The following is a 24,279-nucleotide window of genomic DNA, read 5'->3' on the forward strand; positions in this document are numbered from 1 at the left end:
GCAGCCAAGCCCTGACAAGTTCCAGACATATCTGGGTGGGGGTATACAATACGACACCACTGTTGCTATTCGTAACTGACCAGAGCAGTCACAACAACATCTTGGTCAAACGTTGCAGGCCCAGTATTCCTGGTTTCTCCTGGACCAGGCATCCTGCACACAAAACATCTGGTTGGAAGCTGTTAGGAGTGCTTTGTCTGGTTGCAGCAGCCTCAACGGAAGGTGAACAGCTGTTTAAACCATGCATTAAGCACTCTTATTGATTTAATCTTGTGATCCCCCCCATAGCTTCACTGGTCCCCATGATATTAAGGTAAGTGTAGTCCCTGTGAGGATTTATATGATGTCCAATCTTGACTTAAACTGTACAGCGTGCAATCTTCTCACACGTCACAAGACTATTCTTTGTAGCTATGTTCTCTTGCTAGAATGTTGAGAATCTCAGTCAACTTTTTAAGTGAGTTTCTAGCCCTGATGGTTGCAGAAATACCTGTGGAAATGTATACTGCTGCGTTCCAGGTGCTAGAAATTAACAAGGGCTGGATAGTGCTATTCAGCTTTGCTTTAAGTATATCAGCTGGCCACTTTCGGTAGACAGAATTCTGAAGCAGTGATGAAAGTGGATTTCAGCTGCCACAGAGCTATTACAGTGGTACCTCGGGTTACATACGCTTCAGGTTACAGACGCTTCAGGTTACAGACTCCGCTAACCCAGAAATAGTACCTCGGGTTAAAAACTTTGCTTCAGGATGAGAACAGGAATTGTGCTCTTGTGGCGCGGCGGCAGCAGGAGACCCCATTAGCTAAAGTGGTGCTTCAGGTTAAGAACAGTTTCGGGTTAAGAACGGACCTCCGGAACGAATTAAGTACTTAACCCAAGGTACCACTGTACTAGCTCTTTGAGCTCAAACATGGCTTACACAGCATGGCTTATTCTTATATGAATACAATGGCTGTAACACCTTTTTTGTGCTTGCAAATCATGTGAATCGGCTTCTTCCTTCACCTACTGAAGACCACCAGATTTGATCCTCTTATCTCAGATTTTTATATGACAGAAGAAGAAGAAGAGTTTGGATTTGATATCCCGCCTTTCACTCCCCTTCAGGAGTCTCAAAGCGGCTAACAATCTCCTTTCCTTTCCTCCCCCACAACAAACACTCTGTGAGGTGAGTGGGGCTGAGAGACTTCACAGAAGTGTGACTGGCCCAAGGTCACCCAGCAGCTGCATGTGGAGGAGCGGAGACACGAACCCGGTTTCCCAGATTATGTGACTACCGCTCTTAACCACTACACCACACTGGCACCAGAGGACAAAAAACATTAACTGTGCTTATACCTTGTTTTAGGCTGCTTGCAGATTTGGGCAGTTATCATCCCAGAGGGGCCAAATGCTGCATCATAAAGAATTGTGACTCAGCCTTATGCAGAGTAGCTGCCCACCCATGAGGCAAGGTGAGCCAACTGCCTCAGGTGGCAGGATCCACAGGAGTGGCAGACCTGGAATGTATTGCCTGCTGCAGCAGTGGCAGCGGCCGTGTATTCCTTTGGAGGACAGATCTGCCACTTCCTTAGCAGCCTTTCCCCATGCCACCTCTACCGTGGCCTCTCGACAAAGAGAAGGCACTGTTTCTCTCCTTCTGCACCCAGAGAGGAAATGGCGAGGGCCCTCTGGGGTCTCCTGGACTCTGCACCTAACTAGCCTAATTCAGAATGGGCCCCTTCCCCACCCCCGGCCCCCTTGATGGCCTTTGTTTCCCACTTCAACCATCAAGTAAGGTTGATTTTATTCTGCCTATTGTTCCCAATGCACATTTTCACTCCCTTGTTCCTGATGCACATTTCCCCACATCTTCCCAGGCAGGTATGTGTGCCTGCCATTTTGTAGTTTGCTTCAGGTGCCAAAACATACTGGGCCAGCCCTGGTAGTGGCTTTCCTTTCATTCTCATCTATCTGATGCTAGTCACTCTTTCACTCATGAAGCACAACACATCCCAAAAAGCAAGAAAAATATACACTTGACAGGAAAGACATCCAAACAAGAAGTCTATTTGTATCTTATCACTAATCTCCTTTGAGATTTGCTGGGGGTGGGGCAACTGAGCCACCACATAGCCCAGAATACACCTGCACCTAGTAAATGACTCATGTGAATAGTTTGCCAATAGCACAATGGAAGATTTTGCATACATCTACAAATGTACTGAAGTGATGTTTGGGGACTGGAGGGGAAGGAGCTGCACACCTCTTTTATACCTCTGATTAGCTAATCCTCCAGAATATCTATACTTCTGGTTATTCTGATATTTATTTATTTATAAAATTAACACACCATAAATGCTCTTGAAATATACCGTACTGAACACATGCCAGTAATTAATCTTCCCCTCTTTTGCTGCACCTGAAATCTCTTCTTCCCAAAACCCAAGACCAATCAGATAGTTGTAGGCAGATTTGTGGATTGTGTTTACAATGTGCCGTTAAGATTATCAGGCTACTATTGCACAATGCAGCCTAGGCTAAAAACAAAGTGAACAATTATGTGAACAGGACTCAAGACAAATTGGGGTCCTAAACCCCTATTAATGTTTACTCAGAAGTAAATAATCACCTGTAAAATGGACTTCCCCATTGTACATAGGATTCAAAACAATGGCAAGGGCAATTTAGGTTACAATCCTCTGCATACTTACTTGGGAGTAATTCCCATTGAACCTGGTGACAATTAGTTCCAATGAAACGTGTGCAATATCAGTAGGCTGATGTTCTACTCAACAGGTTCCTTAAGACAGTGTTTCCCAACCACTGTTCCGCGGCACACTAGTGTGCCGCGAGATGTTGCCTGGTGTGCCGCGAGATGTTGCCTGGAGGGAGGCGGGCGAGTCGGGCGGCGAGAGGCGGGGCGGCGGCGGCGAGGAGAGGCTGCCCAGCGCGGGGCTCTCGCCGTCTGCCTGCCTGGCTGCCTGCGAGCTCGGCGGGCAGCGCCTCCGTCCGCAGCGCCCGCCTCGCGGCTCTCATTCCCTGCCCTTGCCAAAGCTCACCCAGCCAAGCCGCGCTCTCCTTCCTGCCTCGCTTTGCTGCCTCCTCCCCCTCCACCCCCAAAGCTTGGAGGTTCCCCGGCAAGGGGGAGGGGAAAAAATTGAAACTTACACTTTTGTGCATCCCTCCCGGCGTGACGCTGCGCGCTGACGTCACGGGGCTGTAATGGTGGTGTGCCTCGAGATTTTTTTCATCAAACAAGTGTGCCTTTGCCCAAAAAAGGTTGGGAAACACTGCCTTAAGAGACAAGTTTACAGGAGAATCATGTGCTGTGCTTACTCCATTGCAAAGGCCTGCAGTCATGTAATGAAATCTTACCCATATTTACTTGGATGTAAGTACCACTGTATTCAATAGGTCTTGGCTATCTACCTGGTAAGTAGACAAATGAATGCAGACTATCCATGTTTCCCTGGAAGCAAGATTCAGTTCAGCTGGACTCAATGTGTCTCATTTCCAAGTAGACATGCATAGGTTTGTGCAGAGAAGTCGCTGTTCTATTCCATTTGCCTTTCATAATTTTAATTACACACCTTCGTGAATTATTTTAATTATTACAGGGAATTCTACCCTTCAAACAAATTTGCATTGTGGCTTTCAAAAAATTACAGCATAGTCTTTATACCCAAGTATTTCTAGTGGTGAGTTATAACAGCTTATAGTAGCTATTAAGCTCCTATATTTAGCTGAAAGCCATTTTGAGGATGTTTCGTTTAGTAAAAGGAGCTCCCTCCCTCCTATAACACTTACAAATAATTTGTTATTTGGGCAAAACTCTTAGCACACCTTGCCTGAGTCTGGGAGTATATTGAATTCATTTACAACAATGCAGTGTCTTTGATACAACTAATTTGTGCAGACTGATTTGGATTACATCCTCACAGGGAATAGGGAAACATCACTCTGCACATAATTAGAGGCACTGACTTCAGAGAAGTTTGATCCTATGCAGATTTATTCCGTAATTAAGTCCCACTGATCGCAAATATGCTTACTCCCAAGTAAGTGTAGGACCGCCACCTCACTATTACTCCAGATGTTCCGCAGCTAACTCGGGGTCAAAATCTCTGGTTTACATCAGCCTCTGCAAGGATGTTCAGTTTATCCAATGGAATCACCCAGATCACTGACAGGGGAGGGATTATATAGTTACAATTTTTGAAAACCATTTTAGTTTATGGTTCAGAAATAGCACCATCTACAAATTCTTGCAATGGCTCTAATGCGATGCAGTTGCTATGTTAGCAATACCATAGCTAAGGCTAATTCCATAGGAAACGGCTCCATTTGAAGAGCCTATTATAATCAGCAACATTACACGCATTTTGTTCTAAATATATTTGCCCTGGCAAAATTGCTGTGTTTTTAAAGGGGCTGTCACTCGGTGGTATTCTCTGACTCCTCCACCCCCAATCGCTGCAGATCTGCCAGAGCTTACTGTGTCTGAAAGGAGGCTCCCTAATTAGGGATTAATCTGGGAGGCAGCTCTCTCTCCCTCTCTCTCCTCAGTGTAGCACTGTTATGATTAAGGTTTTTGCAGTGAGTCATAAGGGGGGGGAGGGATAATAATAATAAAACCTTTCATCAGCACCTTTGTTCTGATTGTTTCAGCTGGAGGAGAGACGTGCGAGGCATATATTTGTTGCTGAAATAATATTGACAGTGGAAGACATCGAACTGCACGGAGTGCAAATTGAGAACAAGCCATTTTTCTTCTCCCAAAATAATTGCCAAATTGCCAAACAGAAATCTGGAAAAGGAGGCGCGGGGAGGGGAATCTAACTAGTTTCCGCTGATTGCTTTTATTTTTACACCATGTGTTCCCTCCAGTCAGTCTGTTGAGGGGGCTGGAATGCGTCCAGGCTTAGCTGATCTTCTTTTTCTTTTTTTTCCCCCTTTCCTTTTTATTATTTTCAATTCGCATTTCAGATCCAACTCCCGAAACTCTTTGATCTTTCTTTCTGTCTCCTTACCCGGAAGAGAACCCTCGCCTGCTCAGCTGGGAGCTCTAAGCACACGTGGAAAACCTGGCGCGGCTCCATGTTCTTGCCAAATTTAGTCACACAAAGAGGCCAGAAAGGGGAAGAACAAGAGGATGAAAGAGGCAGCCGGCGGGACATCAAAGGGAGCCGCCGCCCCGCCCCCGCGGGCCCCGCTAACCCCGCCCTTTGCCTATATAAGGGCAGCCTCGCTGAGGTGGTCTTTTCTCACGCAACTACTGCGCTGCGCCTTACGCATTCCCTTGCGATTCCCTGCTTCGCTTTTCCCACTGAATTGCTACACTTTCCTCTTCCCCCGCAACTCAACAAAAAGATTGATTTATAAAGAATGCTCGCTTTTTAAGACAGCCGTCGTAGCTCTCTTGCTAGGAAGCAAATGTCCCTTCCCGTCCTACACACATACACACAATTATTCCTTCCACTTTCCATCCCGGTTTATTTCTTTTTGTTAAGATCGTGGTTGCTGCAACCTTCTGCACGCTCCTCGCAGGAGTAAACTCCATTGGAAGACTAGAGAGGGAGTGGGAGTATACTTTTGCTTACTAGAGAGTAAATGGGACTTACTGCCGAGTAGACCAGACGAGGATATTTAGGTAGAGAGGAGCTTCAAAACAACAACAGCGCAGTACTTTTCTGTGTGCAGTCCACACAACAGCGCTTCAAGCGGGGTCGGCCCCCGAAAACCTGTTTGCAATGATTCCTCGGTTCAGGGATAAGAGAAGGGGCGTTTTTAGCTGGATGTGCGCTGAGTGGCTTCGCGCTCGCCTTTCGCCACAGATCTGAAAAGCCGGGGCTCCCAGACAACTTTGAGCCCCTGCATCTCTCAGTTCAGAAACTTCGCTCCTGAGCCTGCGCAAGGTCCTTTCTCGCTTTGCTGTCTGCATGCAACTTTTCTCTTTGATGATGCGAGTTTGCAGATGATTATTGCTTTACAGCCGCCGTAGTCATATCCTGATTGTCTGTCTGTGACGCTTGGAAATCACATCCCTTCCACTCAATGACATTCAACTCCCAAGTTCGATTCATCCCCGTTGCTCCATCACGCATCTACCCATCTATGCAATCTGACGCGGTTTATTCGGCTCGTTTATCGATTAGAGAATCTGACCCCCCCCCCACCCACCATTATTGGCCTTGCAGAGTCCCCCCCCCTTCCGAAGTTTCACTCTCTGACAAGGGTTTCAAATCAACACCTTTCAACTAGACCTCCCCTGGTTTTGTCCCTTATTTAACCCTCTCGCGCCCATGAGAGTCCTAAACCTATTAAGTGGTTAATAATTACTTAGGTAGACGTGGCCTGAGAGCTTTGGATGCGCGTCATGATAAAGGGTATGTTTAGCGGGAGGCGAAGGGAGTGGAATTAGCAACAACGCCGCGAGTTTGCCTTGTTCCTTCGAGAGAGAGCGAAACTGCTGAAAAACCCATTGTGTTCCTGCTTTGATGCCCCAAGCATCAGACGTAGCCAACGTGGTGGTGCGCTCCTCCCGACGACTTCCACCTGCCCCAGGCAGTAAGTATGGCCAATGGGGATGGGAGTTCAAAACATCTGCAATGCACAGTGCCGGATTTACGTATAAGCTAAACAAGTTATAGCTTAGGGCCCCACTCTCTTGGGGGCCCAAAAAAAATTAAAGGAAAAAAAACAGCTGGATGTACATTTCCAAAATATAAGACAAAAAACAAATAAAATAAAAGCTACATACAGCAACAGTGTTTTGGGTTGTGTAGGCTCCTATGATGTAAGTAATGGGCCCCACCTGCTATATAAAGGGCCCCATTACCTTCAGTAGTTTAGGGCCTCATCAAACCTAAATCCGGCCCTGCCAAAGAACCACCAATGCTGTCTCTGGTTTGGACAGTAGTAGCTTGCTACCAGAACGTGCTTTCCCCATTCCAGTTAGGTTTCCTAACATGGTTTCTTTTCCCTCAGCCAGTTTTTAACATCTCAGACAGACCATAAGTCAAGAACTCTCTACCTCTGTCTCTCTCTTTAATGCGTCCAATCAAGCATCCGGTGCAATCCTATGTGCGCTTACTCGGAGGTGAGGCCCACTGAGTTCATCCTATGCACACCTCAATGCAATTGGACTTGCTCATGAGTTAAGGCGCGGTGTGTAGGATCGCAGTCTCAACCAGGGAGTCATTCCTATTGAACCCAGTACAGCTTACAGCAGAGAACTGCATTGTAAATCCGGCTCAGCCCGACCCTATGCGTTTTTATTTGGATGTTGACTAAATCCCAAATAAGATAGTGTGCTGTATTGGATTATCACCTAAAGTAGCGATCCTAGGGGTGCTGAACCTGGAAGGGGAGAAATCTCAGCGAAACAGGACCCTGTTCCAAGGAAATATGCTTCCTTTGAGCTTTGTCTCTGGAGATGCCCAGGAACGTCGAGCCTCCTGGGCGCTATGCGCAGCCCGATCCTATAGACACTTAATCAGAAGAAAGTCCTACGCAGTTCAGTGATGCCAGACGTGTGGGCATTAGGGTGGCAGTCTTACGGATAGGCCCTATACGGGCTTAATCGGAGGTAGCTCCTGCTTACGCCAGATTAACCGCCCAAGTAAGAGTTACTTCTAAGCAAGCCTGTATGCAGTTCAGCACAGGGGTGCTTGAACGCCCCCTTTCCCTTTCTCGTAACTCTCCCGCTTTCCTAACCTCGCAGCCTTTTCTTTTTTCTTTTCACCTCCACCCACTTCTGTACCACGAGGAATCTCTAGCCCTCCATCCAACCTATGAACTCGAGAAGATACCCCTTGACAGCCTTGCGTTGTCTCCAGTCAAATCTGGCGTTGGAGTTGAGGTTTTCCTGAGTTTATCCCCTTGTCATAAATCATTAAGTTTCTAGCCCCCCGCCATCCCAGCTTCCCCCTCTTCCTCTTTAAAAGGCTCCCTCCGAACAAAAAAAAACTGGGATTGGGAAAACCTCCAGCCCACATGAAAGGCAAGAGGGGATCCTTCTTTGCTTCAATTAAAAGAAAACAAAACAACCGCGCCTTTCCCTTTAATTAAACACACAGTTTATTTTGCAGGAGACCAATTTGGCGCAAGGCAGCGCTGCTGCTGTTCCGATTTTAGCCCCTCTGGCTACGCAGAAGAAGGGCATCGCTGCAACCCGGCGGAACTGCGCACAACATGCCTCTACTCCCCCCCCCCTCCAGTAACTCAATTTTATTTTTTATTTTTTTAAAAAATAGCATCAAGAGCATGTCTTTTGCAAAGAGTGTGGCGGTGCTAGGAGGGAAAGCGTGTTTACCAGCCGGTGGGGATGCAGGCTGATAGAGAAGGGAGGAGGGGGAATAATAGATTTAGGGCAAATTTCAGAAAGAGGCACAAATCCTTCCCTAATTGTTTTATTAGAGGGATCAGATTAATACTAAACCTCCGTGTGAACAGTACTCCCTGGAGAAAGCTCCTCTCCTCCCCCGCCACCCTCCTCCAGGGTCCAGGAACGGTAAACAGCACCGAAATTGACACAAATCTCGTTGGAAGTGGAAAGGATTTCAGCACCCTTCCTCGATTTTTTTTTAATGGCAATAACAATCGATTAGACACATGCTAATTGGAGACCCAAATGCCTAATCGTTATGACAGCTAATAGAGTTCTTTTCAAAACAATGCCTTTCCGAGGGTATTATATTTGCTGTTAGTTATGAGAAAGGTTTCTCTTCCTTTTTTTATTGAAAAAGGCTGTTAAAAATATAATTTATTTCAAGGTTCCCTACTAATATATATACGGTTTTTTTAAAAAAAGGCAAACCCTCTCTGCCTTTTTAAAGGGGATCCCACGTAAATGGAGATATAAACAGCAAAACATTAAAATCATACATGCCTGTTAAAGAAAATCCTTAAGCTTATCGAAAGGGGCTCTTTGGTTTTCCGAAGCAGAAGATCTCTGTGCTAAAATACATCAAATGGATCCTTCCCTTTACGCACTGATTCTCAGCCCTCCTCCTCTCCATCTTCTCTGTCCCACCCCCCCACCCCAATCTACTTAAGCAGTCCCCATTAGGTAGTTCAGACTACAATGATCTCGAGGGCAAAGGGAGGGGTTCTGCAAATGAGTGTGGCAGTCATAACAATTAACATGAAGGAGGAAATAGGATTCGAATTAGGAGGAACAAGATCAAAACTTCACAAATCGCCCCTTCAACTTCCTCCAGGTCCCGAGCAGCCGCCTCAGCTGAGAGGGGGCGTGTAGTTTTGTAACACAACTCTGACAAGCACACCTTTACGTAAAGGTAAGCCCCACGCATTTCAATGGAAACTTGCCCTATCCCACTGATCTGAATAGAACCGATTCCAACTATAGTCCTTTAGGAATTTGAGAGTAAAGCCCCTTTTGAACAGAGTGGGGTTCTCTTCCGCATGTCCCATGCAACACTATGTGCCCCATTGTGCCCCGGTGGGGCTTACTTCTGAGTAAACAGGCGTAGGGTCATGCCTCGGAAACCCTACATGTTTACTCGGGAGCAAGACCCATTGCGTTCAGTGGATAGGAATAGGATTGCAGACCTGGGATCTGAGAATCCAAGCAACACCCCATGTTTTTTATGAGAAAGAGGAGCTGCTTCCTTTTTCTATGGAATGCACTTGCTTCTAGCTAGCACCGTAGGGTCTCGTCTCTCTCGCTCCTTCCCCTCGCACTTTTCTAGGGGATTTTGTACTTCAGGGGGGTTTTGATTACAGGTTGCAGGAAGGAAGTAGTGTCACGAAAATATGCCACATTTGCTTATTCCACCTCAATTTTTGAAGCAGTCTCGTTACCAGGAGCCGTTTATCCTTGCACACATACCCCGATGTCTTAGGAAGAGTTGAAAACGTTCTTAGGGAACGGACGAAGGATAGGACTGCACTTATGGGCTATGATATTCCTAATGTACCTTTCTCGTGTGCTTTTCGGGCGACTTAAAAACAACAGTAATTCTCGCACAAGACAGAAAGGATGCAAATAGCACAGTTATTGGGAAGACCTGTCTAACTTAACGGCAGTTGCTTCCGAGTAAAACATGCAAAGCATCACGCTAAGAGTTTGGATTTTCCTTTTGCACATCACTGATTTAAAAACATAATAGCATGCTCTTTATTTCACTTTATCATACTAGTAACTACACATTGTTACTGGTAAGGATGGTTTTAGTTATATGTACTGTGCCCATAACGTGTTTTGTTTTTTTAATGCAGCCATAACCTATACTTGTGTACTTGAAAGTATGTACCATTCAGTTCAATTGAACTTACTTTTCAATAAATTTAATGCACTCGAGACAGCAACCTTAAAATGGTAGGTGAATGCGTGGTTGTAAGCGTCCTCCTTTCCATTTTTGCTTCCTAATTCAAGATGCTAGAACTCATTACTATTCCGTCCTGAGAACCGGGAAACTATGTAGCTTTGTTCATTTTGGATCCCTTTCTCTCTCTCTTCCTGCATTACCGATTTTAGCGACTGTGTGTGTGTCTGTGTCTAAAACTGTAAATAAACAAGCAAAAAACACACCCACACAAACAAGCTCCCCCTTTTCAGCCACAAAACAATTGTGTATGTATAAGCTTCCCCCTCCTCTCCAAAAAGGGGGAAGTCTTAACAAAGCAGCCCTAGAAAAACATCCTTGTTCCAGATTTGTCTGAAGATGTTCAGATAACTATTATTTGCCCTCTCCGGAGAGGCTTCCTTGGGGAGGGGGAGAGTGAATTAGAAACCTCCACCCCTTGGAATAGCAATTCCCTTTCCGCCCTCATCTCTTTTTTCTGTCTTTTAAAACTCAGCCCATCTCAGATAATAATAAATAAGAATAATAAGCGACGCCAGGAGAATTGGGGAAGAGGGCAGTTATCAGAGTTAAAGTGATTAAAGAGCAAACAATTAGGAAAGAGATAAGGGAGCCTTTCTTGGTCGAGGGGAGGGGGAGCCACAAGCGCGCATTGCTACCTCTTCCCTTCCTTTTTCAGCTACACCTTTGCTTTATTCTCACGCAGGCACCTTTCCCTTGCGTGGAACTGGATGGCTGAAATTGTTTTAAACTTGGATTGCTGGGATGGCTTCGGGTGCATCTAATAAGGAGAGAGCTTCCATCCCACTCCCGTGCTTTCTACGCTGGGTTTAGGTTGTTTTTCCTCCCCTCCTTCTCTGTATGGATACATTTCCTTTTTCCTCTCCCTCTCTCAAGAGCGTCTATCAATGCGCTGTCAATCAAAGCGGCGGCTTCTCTTTCATCTTCTTTCCTCCCGCCCCCACCCTTTCAACAGGGCGGGCGAGAGGGGGAGAGACAGAGAGAGGAGGTGGAGAAGAAGTGGGTGGAGGGGATGTTAAAGTTACATTACAGAGGGAGCCAGAGAGAGAGGGAGAGAGACACACAACTGGCTTCCCACTTCACACGGCCCCGCGTCAGCCAGCTCATCCTAGCTGAGCGGCTCCAGAGCTGGCCGCCGGCGCGTCGTCCCCACGCGCTCGCACGACCACGGGAACACGTGTCCGAGCCGCCCGAGGAGCCCAGCAAGCGCCTCAGGCGAGAGAGAACCCGCTCACCTCTCCCGCGCGGGAGAGGGAGAGAGAGCGCGTTTCCGCGCGCGCGCGCGCACCTGGCTGGATTTCTTTGCCGCGCTAATTGGGCCGCGGCGGGGAAGCTGCGACACCTGGACGGAGAAGTCGACGGAGAGGAATCGCCCTTCTCCCCCTCAGACTTCGGCAGCTCGACCCGCACACTCCGTTTTGAGAAGCGGGGGACCCTGGAGGAGCTCTCGGCGTTTCCATCTTCCGGAGGGAGCTGACTTTAAAAGTTTCTTTCGAGGAGACACTCCCACCCCTTTCCTGTCACGCAAGAACTTCTTCACTCGAGGGATTTTTCCGGCACCAATTCTTCTTCAAGAGAGAGAGGGGCGAGGACAGCGAGCAGCAAAAAGGAGAAAGAGGGGCGAGAAGGTGGGGGGGAACCCTCTTCCGTAGCCAAGGGACAAAGGCAGAGGCGTCCTGGTGTGTGTTTGTGTGCGCGCGCGCGCCTTTCCCTCCTTCCACCTCTCCCACCCCAAGCGGAGGTGTCTCTCTGGCATTTTCTTCCCCATCTCCAAGTCACCACAGGAAAGGGGGTGGGGGTGGGAGAGCCTCTTTTAAGCCAGCCAAGCACCCACCCACCCGCCTCTCTCTCACAGCTTCCAAACATCCAAATAGTGCTGTTACTTTTTGGAGAAGGAAAAACCCGGACAGTTGTATTTATTTATATCCAAGAACGTGGCGCAGGAATAACACCGGGGTCAACGGAGAAGCCCACAGAGGTCTTCTCTCTTCTTGTTTATCAAAAGAGGGGCGGGGAGGGGGAGGCCAGAGGAGATAAACGCCTCTACGGGAAGGGACGCGGTCTTGCCCAGACTTTCCTGTCCTCTTCGCTGCAGACACAACAGAAACCGGGAGCGGAGGGGTGACGCCTCTTTTAAAGGCAGCCGGGCCCGGCCGCGCGCGAGCCCTTTCCTCTTCTCCCCTCCCCCAGGTGTTTGGGTCTGGATGGCATGGAGAGGGGCGGGCGAGGAGGAGGAGGAGGCAGCTGGGCTTAGGCAGCGAGGCGCGTGGGCTGCGTGGCTCGAGAGCCGGGGAAAGTGATCGCCGAAGACTTTTAACTTCCCTCGTTCCTTCTGTTCTCCTCCTCCTCCTCCTCCTCTCCCTGCCCTCCCTTCTTCCCTTTCCTTCCTCTCCCTTGATTCCCGGGGTGGAGCAGCCTCTCCGGAGCAGCCACTATGCCTCAGCTCTCGGGAGCCGGAGGAGGCGGCGGCGGCGGGGACCCGGAGCTTTGTGCTACCGACGAGATGATCCCGTTCAAAGACGAAGGCGACCCCCAGAAGGAGAAGATCTTCGCCGAGATCAGCCACCCGGAGGAAGAGGGCGACTTGGCCGACATCAAGTCGTCGCTGGTGAACGAGTCGGAGACGATCCCAAACAGCAATGGGCACGAGGTAGGTATGGAGAGAGAGGGAGAGATGGGCACAAACGGTTGGGGGTCTGTGCGAAGGGCAAGGGGGACGCGCACAACAGCTGGCGGAATAGCGCAAACTTTCCGGGAAGGGCGACGGTCAAGTAGCAGCAGCAGCACAATAAAAGTTGTGCACAGGGAACAATCCGGTTTCACTCTTTGGGTGGGCTTCGGGGTGGGTTGTGGGGGGAGGTTTCGTCATGATCCTTTTGCCCTCTTATCTCAAGCAGTAAATCAAGCAGTAAATCAGCCTGAGCTTGATAAAGTCGCTGGAATGCGTTCGAGTGGGTGGCTTTGCTATTCTGGGGCTAGAAGAAAGGATGGGGGGGTCGGAGTGGAAGAGTAGGTTTCTGGCAAACTCAAGACTACCGCTCCTTTTCAGGGATTTTGGGGGCTGTTGTTTTTTTCAAGTGTAGAAGGGTTTTTCTTTCTTTCAGGCTAGCTAAGGAAAGGGCGTGTGTGCGCGCAGCGTGGAAAACGGGAAACTGTAAGCCGCCAAGTGGGATACTGTTTTGACCACGGCGCTTTGAAAACCGATACTCCACAGTTCCCCATGAATGAGTAGCGCTTGGCGCGGCGGAGGAGGGAGTGGAGTTGAAAGCTCCGCTTGCTGCCTTGAAATTGGGGGTGGGGGCAGGCAGAGCAGTTGAAGAGGAGCGGTTGTATTGTTGTGAAGCTACTCTTTAATTTTCCTGTTACCTTTCCCCCAGTTTAAACCCATTTTCTGAGTGGTGGGGAGGCATGTATTGGGGTGCAAGTATGGCTAAACTGGCCTCCTTTGGTTTTGTTCCTTGTGCGTTTGCAGATGGCTATCGTGGCTCAAACGTAAACCTGGTCTGAGATTAAAACTTGAGTTTGGTGCCGTATTCCTTACATTACCATGGTTACTCTTGGTGCCCTGCCTCGCTGTGATGCAAATAAGAGTACATAGAGACACGTGGGTGGTTAGGTGGCAGCTCCCTAACTCTGCAGAGATAAATGAATGTAGCATGGGCAAAGCAAGAAAAACACTAGAAAGTTAACTTCCTGTACATCTTTCAGTGAGAGATTTTTGGGAACAGTACGTCACAACAAAGTTCAGACTTTTTTCTAAAGGCAAACCACAGGTTTTAGGGCTGTGCTGCAGAAAATCAGTGAGGAGCCTTAAGTAGACAGACCTATGTATATTTGTTGCCAAAAGAAATATCTGCAGGCTGAACTGACTCATGCCTAAATCAGAAGTTTGCTTGCTGTGAAAAGACAGAAGAATCAGAGATTTTGAGCAATTTAAGTAAATGGTTTGGGGGGGGCAGGTTACCTAAAAGATTGACTCCACCCTTTCATACCTGCATATACTTTTAAGTTATTCATCAGAGGATGGAGAGGGCCTTTTCTGTGCTGGTGCCCTAGCTATGGAATGTCTTCTCAGGCTTTCCTGGTGCCTGCATTAAAGTATTTTCAGCACCAGGCAAATACTATTTTTCCTTCTCCCCAGCAATTTTAAATTATTTCTTACTGGGTCTTCTGTTTATGAATGATGATAGAATGCTTGTGAAAATTTTTATTGCTCTTAGTATTTTATCAGATGGTTATTGTTTTTGTGATCTGCCCAGATGACATGGTTAATGGCTGGTCCATCATTTTTTTTAAAATAAACTATTTTTGTAGCATCTGTGGCTTACAAATTGAAAGAGCTCCTTTCCATCATTGCTTTTGGTGTTATTTTGCTATAGTGGTACCTTAGGAACCTAGCCAAGGTGCTGCACTCTACTACTAACAGTTGGGGAAATGGTCCCAAGTACACTTAAGTCAACTAAATTTCACTAATGATCAATACCACTTACAGTGAAGGGTTTTGTTTTCTGAATCCTTCAGAGTAAGAACTTGTTTCCAAGAAACGACTTCCAGCACACTGAGAAATGACCTGCAAACCTTCAGTGTTGGGTTGTGCATTAAAGGTTTAGTTTGAATTTCAATGTTTCTGGATTGCCTTTTAAATTTGTAGGAGCTTGCATTGATTCAAATGGAGTTTAGGTCTTTGAAATGTATTTAGTTACTTAATGCGTACTGGTGTGTGTTATTTGCAATCATTAACTACATATTCCTTATTGGGCAGAGGTGACTTGGCCATGGTATTCCCACATTAACTTTCCACATTGGGCTGTTGCAATGTGCTCTATGTAGGGCTGCTCTGGAAGACTTATCAAAAACTTCCAACTGGTTCAAAATGCTGGGTTGCTGCTAGAACTCCTATAACCTCTGTTCTAAAACAGCTGCGTTGGTTTACCCATTTGCTTTCAGGTTCAATTTAAGATGCTCTTGGCTGGTAATATGGGGGGGGGCTCCTCCTGGTAGTTCTGCTGCCCTAAAAAGTTCAGGGAAGTGGTGGTATAGAAGAGGGCGTTATCTGTGGCACCCCCTAAGTTCTGGAGTTCGCTCAGCACAGAGGTGTGTCTGGCATCTTCACTATATAGCTTTCAGTGAATGCACCTCTGCCCTGGCCTCGGCACCTGAGACATGTGTTTTCAGGACCCACTCTGTTCCTATGACTCTAATTTAAACTGCTTTTAATGCTGGATTTGAAATTGTTGCAATCTGCCTTGGGACCTGCTGGTGATGAATTTAATGATAATGATTGTGAGTGCATATACCCCCCCCAAAAAAAAATATATTGTAATTCATTATTTCCCCTGAGTATGGAATGCAGTGTGAGTGCTTTCTTCCCTAAATCAGTTTTCATGGCACAGGAAAAGGCAGGTTTGTATGAATCACAGGATCATATAATAGCATTAGGCCTTAAGAGTAGCCATGAAATTTCTCGGGTTAAAATCAGCAAGGTCAGAGCATTAGTCATAAACTCTTTAAAGGATTTGCATAAACTGTTGGGCAACTTACCAACACTGAAACAAAATAGGGATTTATTTTTATATATATATAAACCAAGGATAGTTCAGAGACACCCACAATATATTTTTCACTAAAATTAGGTTTGTGCAAATTAAGGAGAATGGAAGCTATTCTTGCATCACTATAAAACTAAATACTAGCAAAGTGGTGCAAATTAAACAAAAACATAAAACATTTTGTTTTAAAGCACAGTATCCTGTGGATAGATAGATAGGTAGAGAGAGGGAGAGACATAGAAGTGTTTATGTGGGAATTGGACATTATAATACATTTTTATTAAGGGAAGATATAAGGAACAAAATAAGGTAAAAATGGATGGAAAGGTAATAATGGCATGTGATGTTTTTTGTCCAGGTGTCCAGGCAAGGCCAGTCTCAGGAGTCTTACCATGAGAAAGGCAGAGAACACCCTGAAGAAGGTAAGATAGATCTTTCTTTACACAAGTTATAGATTTTGCTGCTATTTTGCCCCAATTCATGCTTTGCTTGCATGAAGGGCATTTTTGTATTGGCTGTGGGTTGTACTTTTAGCCCCACCCACAACTTCACAACTCCTTCCTGCAATTGCTGCCATTGCAGCAATTGCGCAGAAGCACTTTTGCTTGTATGTTAGGGGTGAGGCAAAAAGTGCAGTCCTTCTCCGCAGTCCTTAAATAAATGCCTTGCACCCTCGCATCGAGTAACAGTAGATCTCGATGTTGGTTATTGAGGCCAATCTGCATGCAAGTATTCTGTTTCAAAAATTGCCTGCATGTGTGTGTGTGTGAGTGAGTCTGGTCTGCACTGGGACATGTGTGTGTGTTTGGGGGGGTAGTGGGCTTAACTTTTTGCCACCCATTATGAGTTTGGGGTCCCTGGTTCCTGCAATTTTCCATAGGGACTGGAAGCACCCTTTGGCTTCAGTAGCAGATTTTTTAGATGCAAGTTGCAACTTCAGGCAGCCTGACCTGGATCATAGTGGGTTGCATGCCCCCAACCCAACTGTGGGGGTCACAACTGGAAACATCCACATTGGCATTCAAATATAAATAAAAAAAGCTTATACTCAAAAGACAAGCGACTAAGTAAAGTCACATAAAGCCTGGCCCCAACTAATGTTAATCTTATGGTTTTTCCATATGAGCCACTTTTTGTGTTGTGCCATTTTCAACAAATCAGTCCTGTGTACAAAACATTTTGATCAATTCCCATGGTATGAATATATATTTACTGAAGCACGTATGTGCTTCTCTCCCACCGGCAGCTATAGGTAATTGTATTTGCTGGCTTCTTTCAGACTTTTAAAAAAAGTTTAGAGGGAGTTATTCTGGCAAGTACTCACTTGTTCTATAACACGATGTAGGAAGCATAATTCAAGCAGCACAGTGGTTATCTGCTAATTAACCAAATATTTTGGATGCCCCCCAAGCCACTAGTTTAGATGAGGGTTTTGTTTTTTTCCAGTGAAGCTGATTAGATCAGCATGATTCTTACTGCAAATACGTATCAGTTTCAGTTAAATTCTCAATATAGAAATGTGTTTTGTTTGTTTTTTTGTCACCAGGGAATGGGAGTGAAGAGTTGGGGGAACTCTGTCAGTAAGACTTGTAACATGGAGTCTGTAAAATTCAGCATTTCATTTGATTGCAAAATAGCCATTATTATTTAAATTACATATTAAGCAGATTAGAAATGGAACCCCCTGTGTTGAATAGGCTCACCATTAAGCAGCAGGTGTTGTTGTACAGAAGGCCAAACTCTCTTCCTTATTAATTGCTTCTAATTGGCACGGTCAGAACAAACTTTTTCCTGCTGCTGGTATAGACTACCAGAAGGAAGCCTTAAAAAGAATAAAGGGAAAAAACCTATCAAAAAACTAGTTATAATGTCCTGGTTCTTAACTGGAGAACAGAACATGCAGGACACTTTCCTCTAAAGATTAACCTGTTCTAAGATGTGGTTGTAAATGGACGTATTCAAAGTTTTAATATCTGTGATGCTTAGTGGGCTGAGCTTCCTCTTGCCTGGAAATGTCATAGCTTCAGATATAACACAACCCATTAAAATGTGGTGGTCTAAGGTATACTTTAGTGCAGTCCTTTTACCAGGTCTAGGAACTTAAAGATGCAAACCTTGAGCAGAATGCAACCCGCCCGCCCATCTTCCAAAAAAAATATATATGTAGGACTGCTGGAAGAATGAGTGTCATCTTATATAGAGAGATACATTGGAAAATTAAGTGACGGGGCTAAATCAGTAACTCTTGCTTTTTACAGGGAAACACAATGATGGTGGCTTATATAGTAAAGGACCTTCTTACTCTGGTTATTCTGGGTATATCATGATGCCAAATATGAATAATGATCCATATATGTCTAATGGATCTCTTTCTCCACCAATCCCCAGAACAGTAAGTTTACTTTTTAAAAAAATATATGTATGCATGCATATGTACACTCACAAATCATTCTTTGGAAGTACAAGCTTTGTTTACTGATTAGCAAGCCTCGGTTTTGGCAGGATTTGAGAGGAATGTTTCTTACTGCTAATTAAGGTGCTGACAGTGCATACCTGATCCTTAGGCTCATTTCTAGCTCTGTATATGCTTTCTAGGAATCTTGAACAGTTTACGGTGGAGCATAAGAGGTGAATCATACAGAATGGCATAGTGGTGTGAACCCATTGGCAAGTGGTGTATGTTTGTGGTACCCATTGTGAACTTGGCTTCCCTAGGAAGTTGCAGGTGGTTGCTAGAGGAGGTGGAGACTCCTCTTAGTGTTTGTCTTGGTTGGGCTGAAGAAGCTGAGTTACAATCTCAAGCCAGCCTATGTTGAACCATGCAATATGGCAGCAATCCTTTTGTATCAGAATTGGCGATCAATCTAATAATATATACAGGGTCTTGCAAACTTTTTCCTGCTTTAACACCCTTTTTCTGAGATAATGCATTCTCAGTGCCCTTGTAGCCCTCTTAATGCCTCCTTCTAACTTGAATATTATTATTATTATTATTATTATTATTATTATTATTATTATTATTATTATTTATCATCATCTGTATAAGGGATGTTATACCTCCTTGATGGTCTCAGTAACCTATCAATGGTCTTTAGATAACCTATAGTTATCTAAAGTAAGTTAGGTTTTTCTTCTTCATTGAAAGCTACTTCTCAAAAGTCCTAAATTCTATCTTTTTTCCTCTTTGTTGGACATTTTCTAGTATACCTGAACATGCTAGTTTGGGTTTACTTTATTATTATTATTATTATTATTATTAATATTATTATTATTTTATTATTTATTAACAATAATTGTGTAAGAACAAAAAAGCAATCTGATTTTAAGAGCTGTTGCATTAAACTGTATTTCTTATTGTAAGTTGTGAGTGGGTTAAGTGAACCAGCTACCTCTGAGTCCTTGGTGCACTGGAAGAGACCACAATTTGCATTCCTTTTTACCTCTGGTGCTGAAATTCAGTACATTTTTCATATAAACATGAAACTGTTAACTTTGGCATGTGTTGAGTGTTTTCAGTGCATGTATTTACGCAGACAGAACACTGGGATTGGCTGCATCTCTGTGACAAATATGTTTGGTTGTGAACATGATTTATCACTTTGTAATTATTGAAGTGACCCTAAAGTTCCAATTCTGTGCTTACTTATTTTAAAGATGGTCCCACTGAAGTAAGTGGAGCTTCAGAGCAAGCGTAATGATTGCACTGTCTGTCTGAGGACTCTTGATGTAAATATCCCTCTCTTGTCAATTGAAAGGATGATGATGACTATAGGGGTTAGGATCTATAGGGACATATACAGTGGTGCCCTGCAAGACGAATGCCTTGCAAGACGAAAAACTCGCTAGATGAAAGGGTTTTGCGGTTTTTGAGCTGCTTCGCAAGACGAACTTCCCTATGGGCTTGCTTCGCAAGACGGAAACGTCTTGCGTTTTTTGCAAGTTTGTTTCCTTTTTCTTAACACCGTTAATACAGTTGCGACTTGACTTCGAGGAGCAACTCATAGAACGCGGTGTGGTAGCCTTTTTTGAGGTTTTTGGTGATTTTTGAAGCTTTTCCAAAACTTTTCCGACACCGTGCTTCGCAAGACGAAAAATTCGCTAGACGAAAAAACTCGCGGAACGAATTAATTTCGTCTTGCGAGGCACCACTGTATTCTGTGCCACTGACCTTGAGTGAAATGGACAGATAAAACTGGTTATATATAGTGCATTTTCTTCTTCTTTTTATAAGTATGCATTACTTATGCTTCTGAACATGAAGGAAGTATGTTAATCTTTGCAAGTTCTGGAAACAAGCCAAATAGTTAAAGATTCGGTATGTGAAACAGCTGAGATCCAAAATTTTATTAAAGTTATTTCCTGGTTGAGTGCATCTCGTTCATGTTTGTGACTGGCTTACTCTAGAGGTTAATAATTGCTTTGGCTATCTGTATTTGGCACATGCACCTGAGAATACAAATAGTGTACTAGTAAGTTGTCATTGCATTTGTGTTTATTGCCTCATAAACTTCCAAGATGGTTATGGAAGGAAATAATGTACACATATAATCTAACACTAGTTGTATATAAATCATCAAACACTGGCAGAATCCTGTTGGAGGAACCAATGCTTCCTGGATGTTCTAAGCACATAGTGGTGGTTAATACTAGAAAAGGGAAGAGTGTGTGTGTTAACAACATGCAAAATAACAATGTGTTTATAAACACAGAGATAGTTTTAATAGCAAACTCTAGGAGCTTACATAAAGCACTATTGTCAAAATAGAGTTAAAATGATGGGAATATATTTTTGGCTTTCTGAAACAAAATCTTGCTACAGAGCGAAACAGTTACTTGAAACTGCTGTGCATTCTGCTTCGTTACCGTGTCTTGAATAAAAAGGCAGATGATTGACAAAATCGTGTGTTTGGGCATTTAATTTTTTTTAAAGTGTATTGTGCATAAGAAGTGAGAGGAGAACTTATCAGAAGTGAAAACTAAGGACTGTTCTTGCATTTTAGCGCATTTTCTGCCCTGTTGACATCAGGTTGGTTTTGTCTTCCCACATTGTGCTTTAAGTTATATAAAGGTCTGTGCCTTTGTGGGTATGGTTATAATGGTATTCGGTGATAGAAATCATGGCATTTTAAAACAGAATATTCTTGCACAACTTCCAAAACTTGTCTGATCTGAGGCAACTAGAGTTCCCTTGAGGAAAATCCCCATCTGATTGGGACTAAGGTTGACAGAGGAAAAATTGCCTAGAGGAATATTTGGAGGGAAAACTGATGGCCATGGGAGGAATTTGACATTCCTCTTCTTACTTGTTATTTTTCCGCTAGAAATCCTCCCTTCCAGTGGCGTAGCGTGGGGGGTGCGGGGGGGGGGGCCCGGCCGCACCGGTCACAACATCTGGGGGTTAGGGTTAGGGGGTGCAAATCCATGGGTTAGGGGGCGCAAATTACTTGCCTTGCCCCGGGTGCTGACAACCCACGCTACGCCACTGCTCCCTTCACCTTCATGTTGGTGACTCTTGTCAAACATGTTTTCCAGGGTAATGCAGTTTTGCCATTAGCTATCCTACATTTTATCATGGCTTCACCTTCTGGTTTCCTTGTCTATTATTCAACCAAGTTTTATTTAGGGTGGACCACTAAAATAAATTAACATGACAAAGTAAGCTCCATTAATTTCAATAGGCATACTCTGAATCAAACTTAGTTGAACTCTTTCTCTCCAAGGTGAAGATGGTTCAGATAGATTTAAAAGATAGACTTTACTTTTAAAAAAAGTTGTGTTGGACTGACCATTTGTTTGTGGATTTGATTCCTGTGGAATTTTTCATTAGCATAACAAAGCATCGGCCGGCTACATCTGTTGCCCCAGAGGTGTTAGGTAGGATTTGAACCACCTTGGGGGGAGTGAATTTTTTCACACTATTCTGGACAGCCTGATTTTCTTAATGTGCAGGGAAACTGATGAATACCACTGCTTATTTAAATTGAGTGGCTTGGGAATCATGATTAGTCAAGAACGGCCTACTGCTGATGAATATTCTGCTGCAAAAGTTTTTTGCTGTATGTAAATAAGATTTTTTTTTTATCAGATGCTACAAATTCATAGTGATTATTTCTCCTTAAGATGATGACCTAATTTTGCACTTCTGACTACTGCTGGTGGTGATGGGGAATTCCACAGACAGAAATATGCATATAATGTTTCACAGAAATTCTAACATCTTTATATTAAGCTTATATAAGGCTACAATATAGACTTGTATTCTATGCGAGTTTTTACCAATTTTTCGTTGAATAACAGTGTTTGCATGGGTTGAATAACAGTATTTGCATGGTTTTCAATGTGTGAAGGAAAGTATACTGCTGAAATAACGAGAGCCAGCCAGTTTGTAAAAACGGTTTCCCCTATGGTTTTATGTAAATGGCTTTTGAGTTGCACATCTATGTATATGATATGTTCAGTTATCTCTCAGGAAGATTCACGGAGGTGGCAGCCTTCTGAATATATGAGCAAATCCGGTTTGGGTATCAGTTTGGACAAATTTCTGTGTCTTGGATTTCAGTGAATTTAACTCATAATATTAGGCTTTGAAATGTATCATTTTCATGTGGCAGTGTGGCTCCCTTACCATCTCATGTTCTGAACCCTTTTCTTAAGACAGTTCATGCAGAAATGAAGAAAAGCTTCACTTAGCAGATAATACTGGGAAAGATGAAACAATATGGGTCTCTATAAGGCATTATAAGACGCAAGGCTTTGGGGGTCAACTCATGAGATGCTTGCGAAAAGCACATCCTGAAGCAGGGGCCTAAAAAGAAAGGATTGTAATACAACTTTTTGTGAAAATCTTGCCACCAGACCTGTTGTTCCAAAAGTCACCAGCTCTGTTAATTTTCACCTAGCTTGTTTTTTTATTCTGAACATCTCGGCTTTCAGGCTTCCGACTTACTGGGAGAAAAACTGCTATAACCATAGAAGAAAATGGTATGAACAGCTGGAGCAGCAAATGGCAGCAATGTTGTCCTTCATAAAGCAAGTGCTAATGCAGCACATATGTCAAGAGGGAGACTACAATACTTGTGAACATAGCCTTGTGTGCCTTTTGGCGGCTTCCATCCTAGCATAAGTGTGGTGTGTGTGTGTGTGTGTGTGTGTGTGTGAGAGAGAGAGAGAGAGAGAGAGAGAGAGAGAGAGAGAGAGAGAGAGAATAAAGATTGGTTCCCTCTATATTATGGCACTTCAAGTGAGATTGGTTTTAGGTATCTATCCTGGAGCGGGATCTATCCCGCATTTCTTGAGAGTTCCTCTAATTATCTCTCATTATTAGGCTATTTATATGTATCTCTTTCCAAAGCAATTAGATTAAGGCTTGAGTAAGATGTAGGGTGGCAAGTTTAAGTCATTCTATATTATGTGGCCTGTGTTCTTGGCAAGAAAAAGAAGGCTCCCCCTCTCTGCCACCCTTTGCATCTAAGCATCCTGGTTTTCATTCCCAGCTGGAATAATTAGACTGAACAATAGGCCTCTTGGCAGCAATGAAAGAGCCCCCATATGTTCTGGTATAGGCAGTGAACTAAATGCCAATTTTAACTTAAACTCTCACAATGCTATTGTTAGTATTTGAAGCTGGACTTCATCTTGTAGTTTTCACAGACCTCAGTCTTGGTGATATCCAAAGATTGTGGCTTATGGTTTTAGATTGCAGGAATTACATGCCGAGGGTTGTGTACAGTGGGGGTCACTCAACTGATGGTAAGGCTTCCATCAGTGGAACAGGGAAGGAAACAATTTTCAGTGATGCCTCCTTATTCCTGCAGCAAGCTCCCATCTCTCTCTCCTCTCCCACCCACCCCCTGAATTTAGTGGGGAGGCAGAATCACGGAAAATTGTTTCCCTCCCTGTTCTGTTGAAAGAAGCCTCACAGTCAGCTGAGACCACGTTTGAAAATCAGGCTGCTACTAAACGCTTGATGATATGGCCAGAGAGACCCAATTTAGCTTCAAATCATAATGCATTTATTTTATTTTGAAGTTCTCATGTGTAGCTCATGAAACACGTGCAGTCAGGGAAGGCAGCAAAACTATAAATGACGCGATTCCTCCATTGAAGGTACATACACATTATTACTGTATCCAAGGTATGGATCTCATATAGAAGTCAGCGACTCTTTTTTACACCAGAGACCTCACGATTACTAATAAGCTTGAGATAACACAGTCAGCTTGTATGCTTAGAAATATGGGTGTAATATTCATGTACACAGAACTTGCCAAATGATGTGTAGACATATTCACCCTGCATTCTTTATTGTGCTCTTTTGGGGACAGGAAATGTTTATACTTTTTAGGGGGTGGGGTCTGAAGCACAGAGTGATTACTGGCAAGGGGGGAGATGGTGCTGG

The 24,279-nt window shown here is 44.4% G+C and overlaps 1 protein-coding gene across 5 annotated transcripts in view; it reads left to right on the forward strand.

Annotated features, from left to right (window-relative positions):
* Positions 1-11,378: 11,378 nt before the first annotated feature.
* LEF1 (lymphoid enhancer binding factor 1) overlaps positions 11,379-24,279 on the forward strand; it is a 112,627-nt gene continuing 99,726 nt past the window's right edge. For 2 of the 5 annotated variants that reach the window (XM_081208151.1, XM_081208148.1), the window contains exons 1-4: positions 11,380-12,011; positions 12,748-12,982; positions 16,240-16,303; positions 18,140-18,273. In XM_081208151.1, coding sequence (XP_081064277.1) covers positions 12,767-12,982; positions 16,240-16,303; positions 18,140-18,273 — 414 coding nt within the window. In that variant the 5' untranslated portion in view covers positions 11,380-12,011; positions 12,748-12,766. Of the gene's footprint in view, positions 12,012-12,343; positions 12,523-12,747; positions 12,983-16,239; positions 16,304-18,139; positions 18,274-24,279 lie in introns of those variants that run through there. The other 3 variants (XM_081208152.1, XM_081208149.1, XM_081208150.1) reach the window with 3 other exon arrangements.

This window comes from Podarcis bocagei, assembly GCF_964188305.1.
Source record: "Podarcis bocagei genome assembly, chromosome: 9".
Lineage (NCBI taxonomy): Eukaryota > Metazoa > Chordata > Lepidosauria > Squamata > Lacertidae > Podarcis > Podarcis bocagei.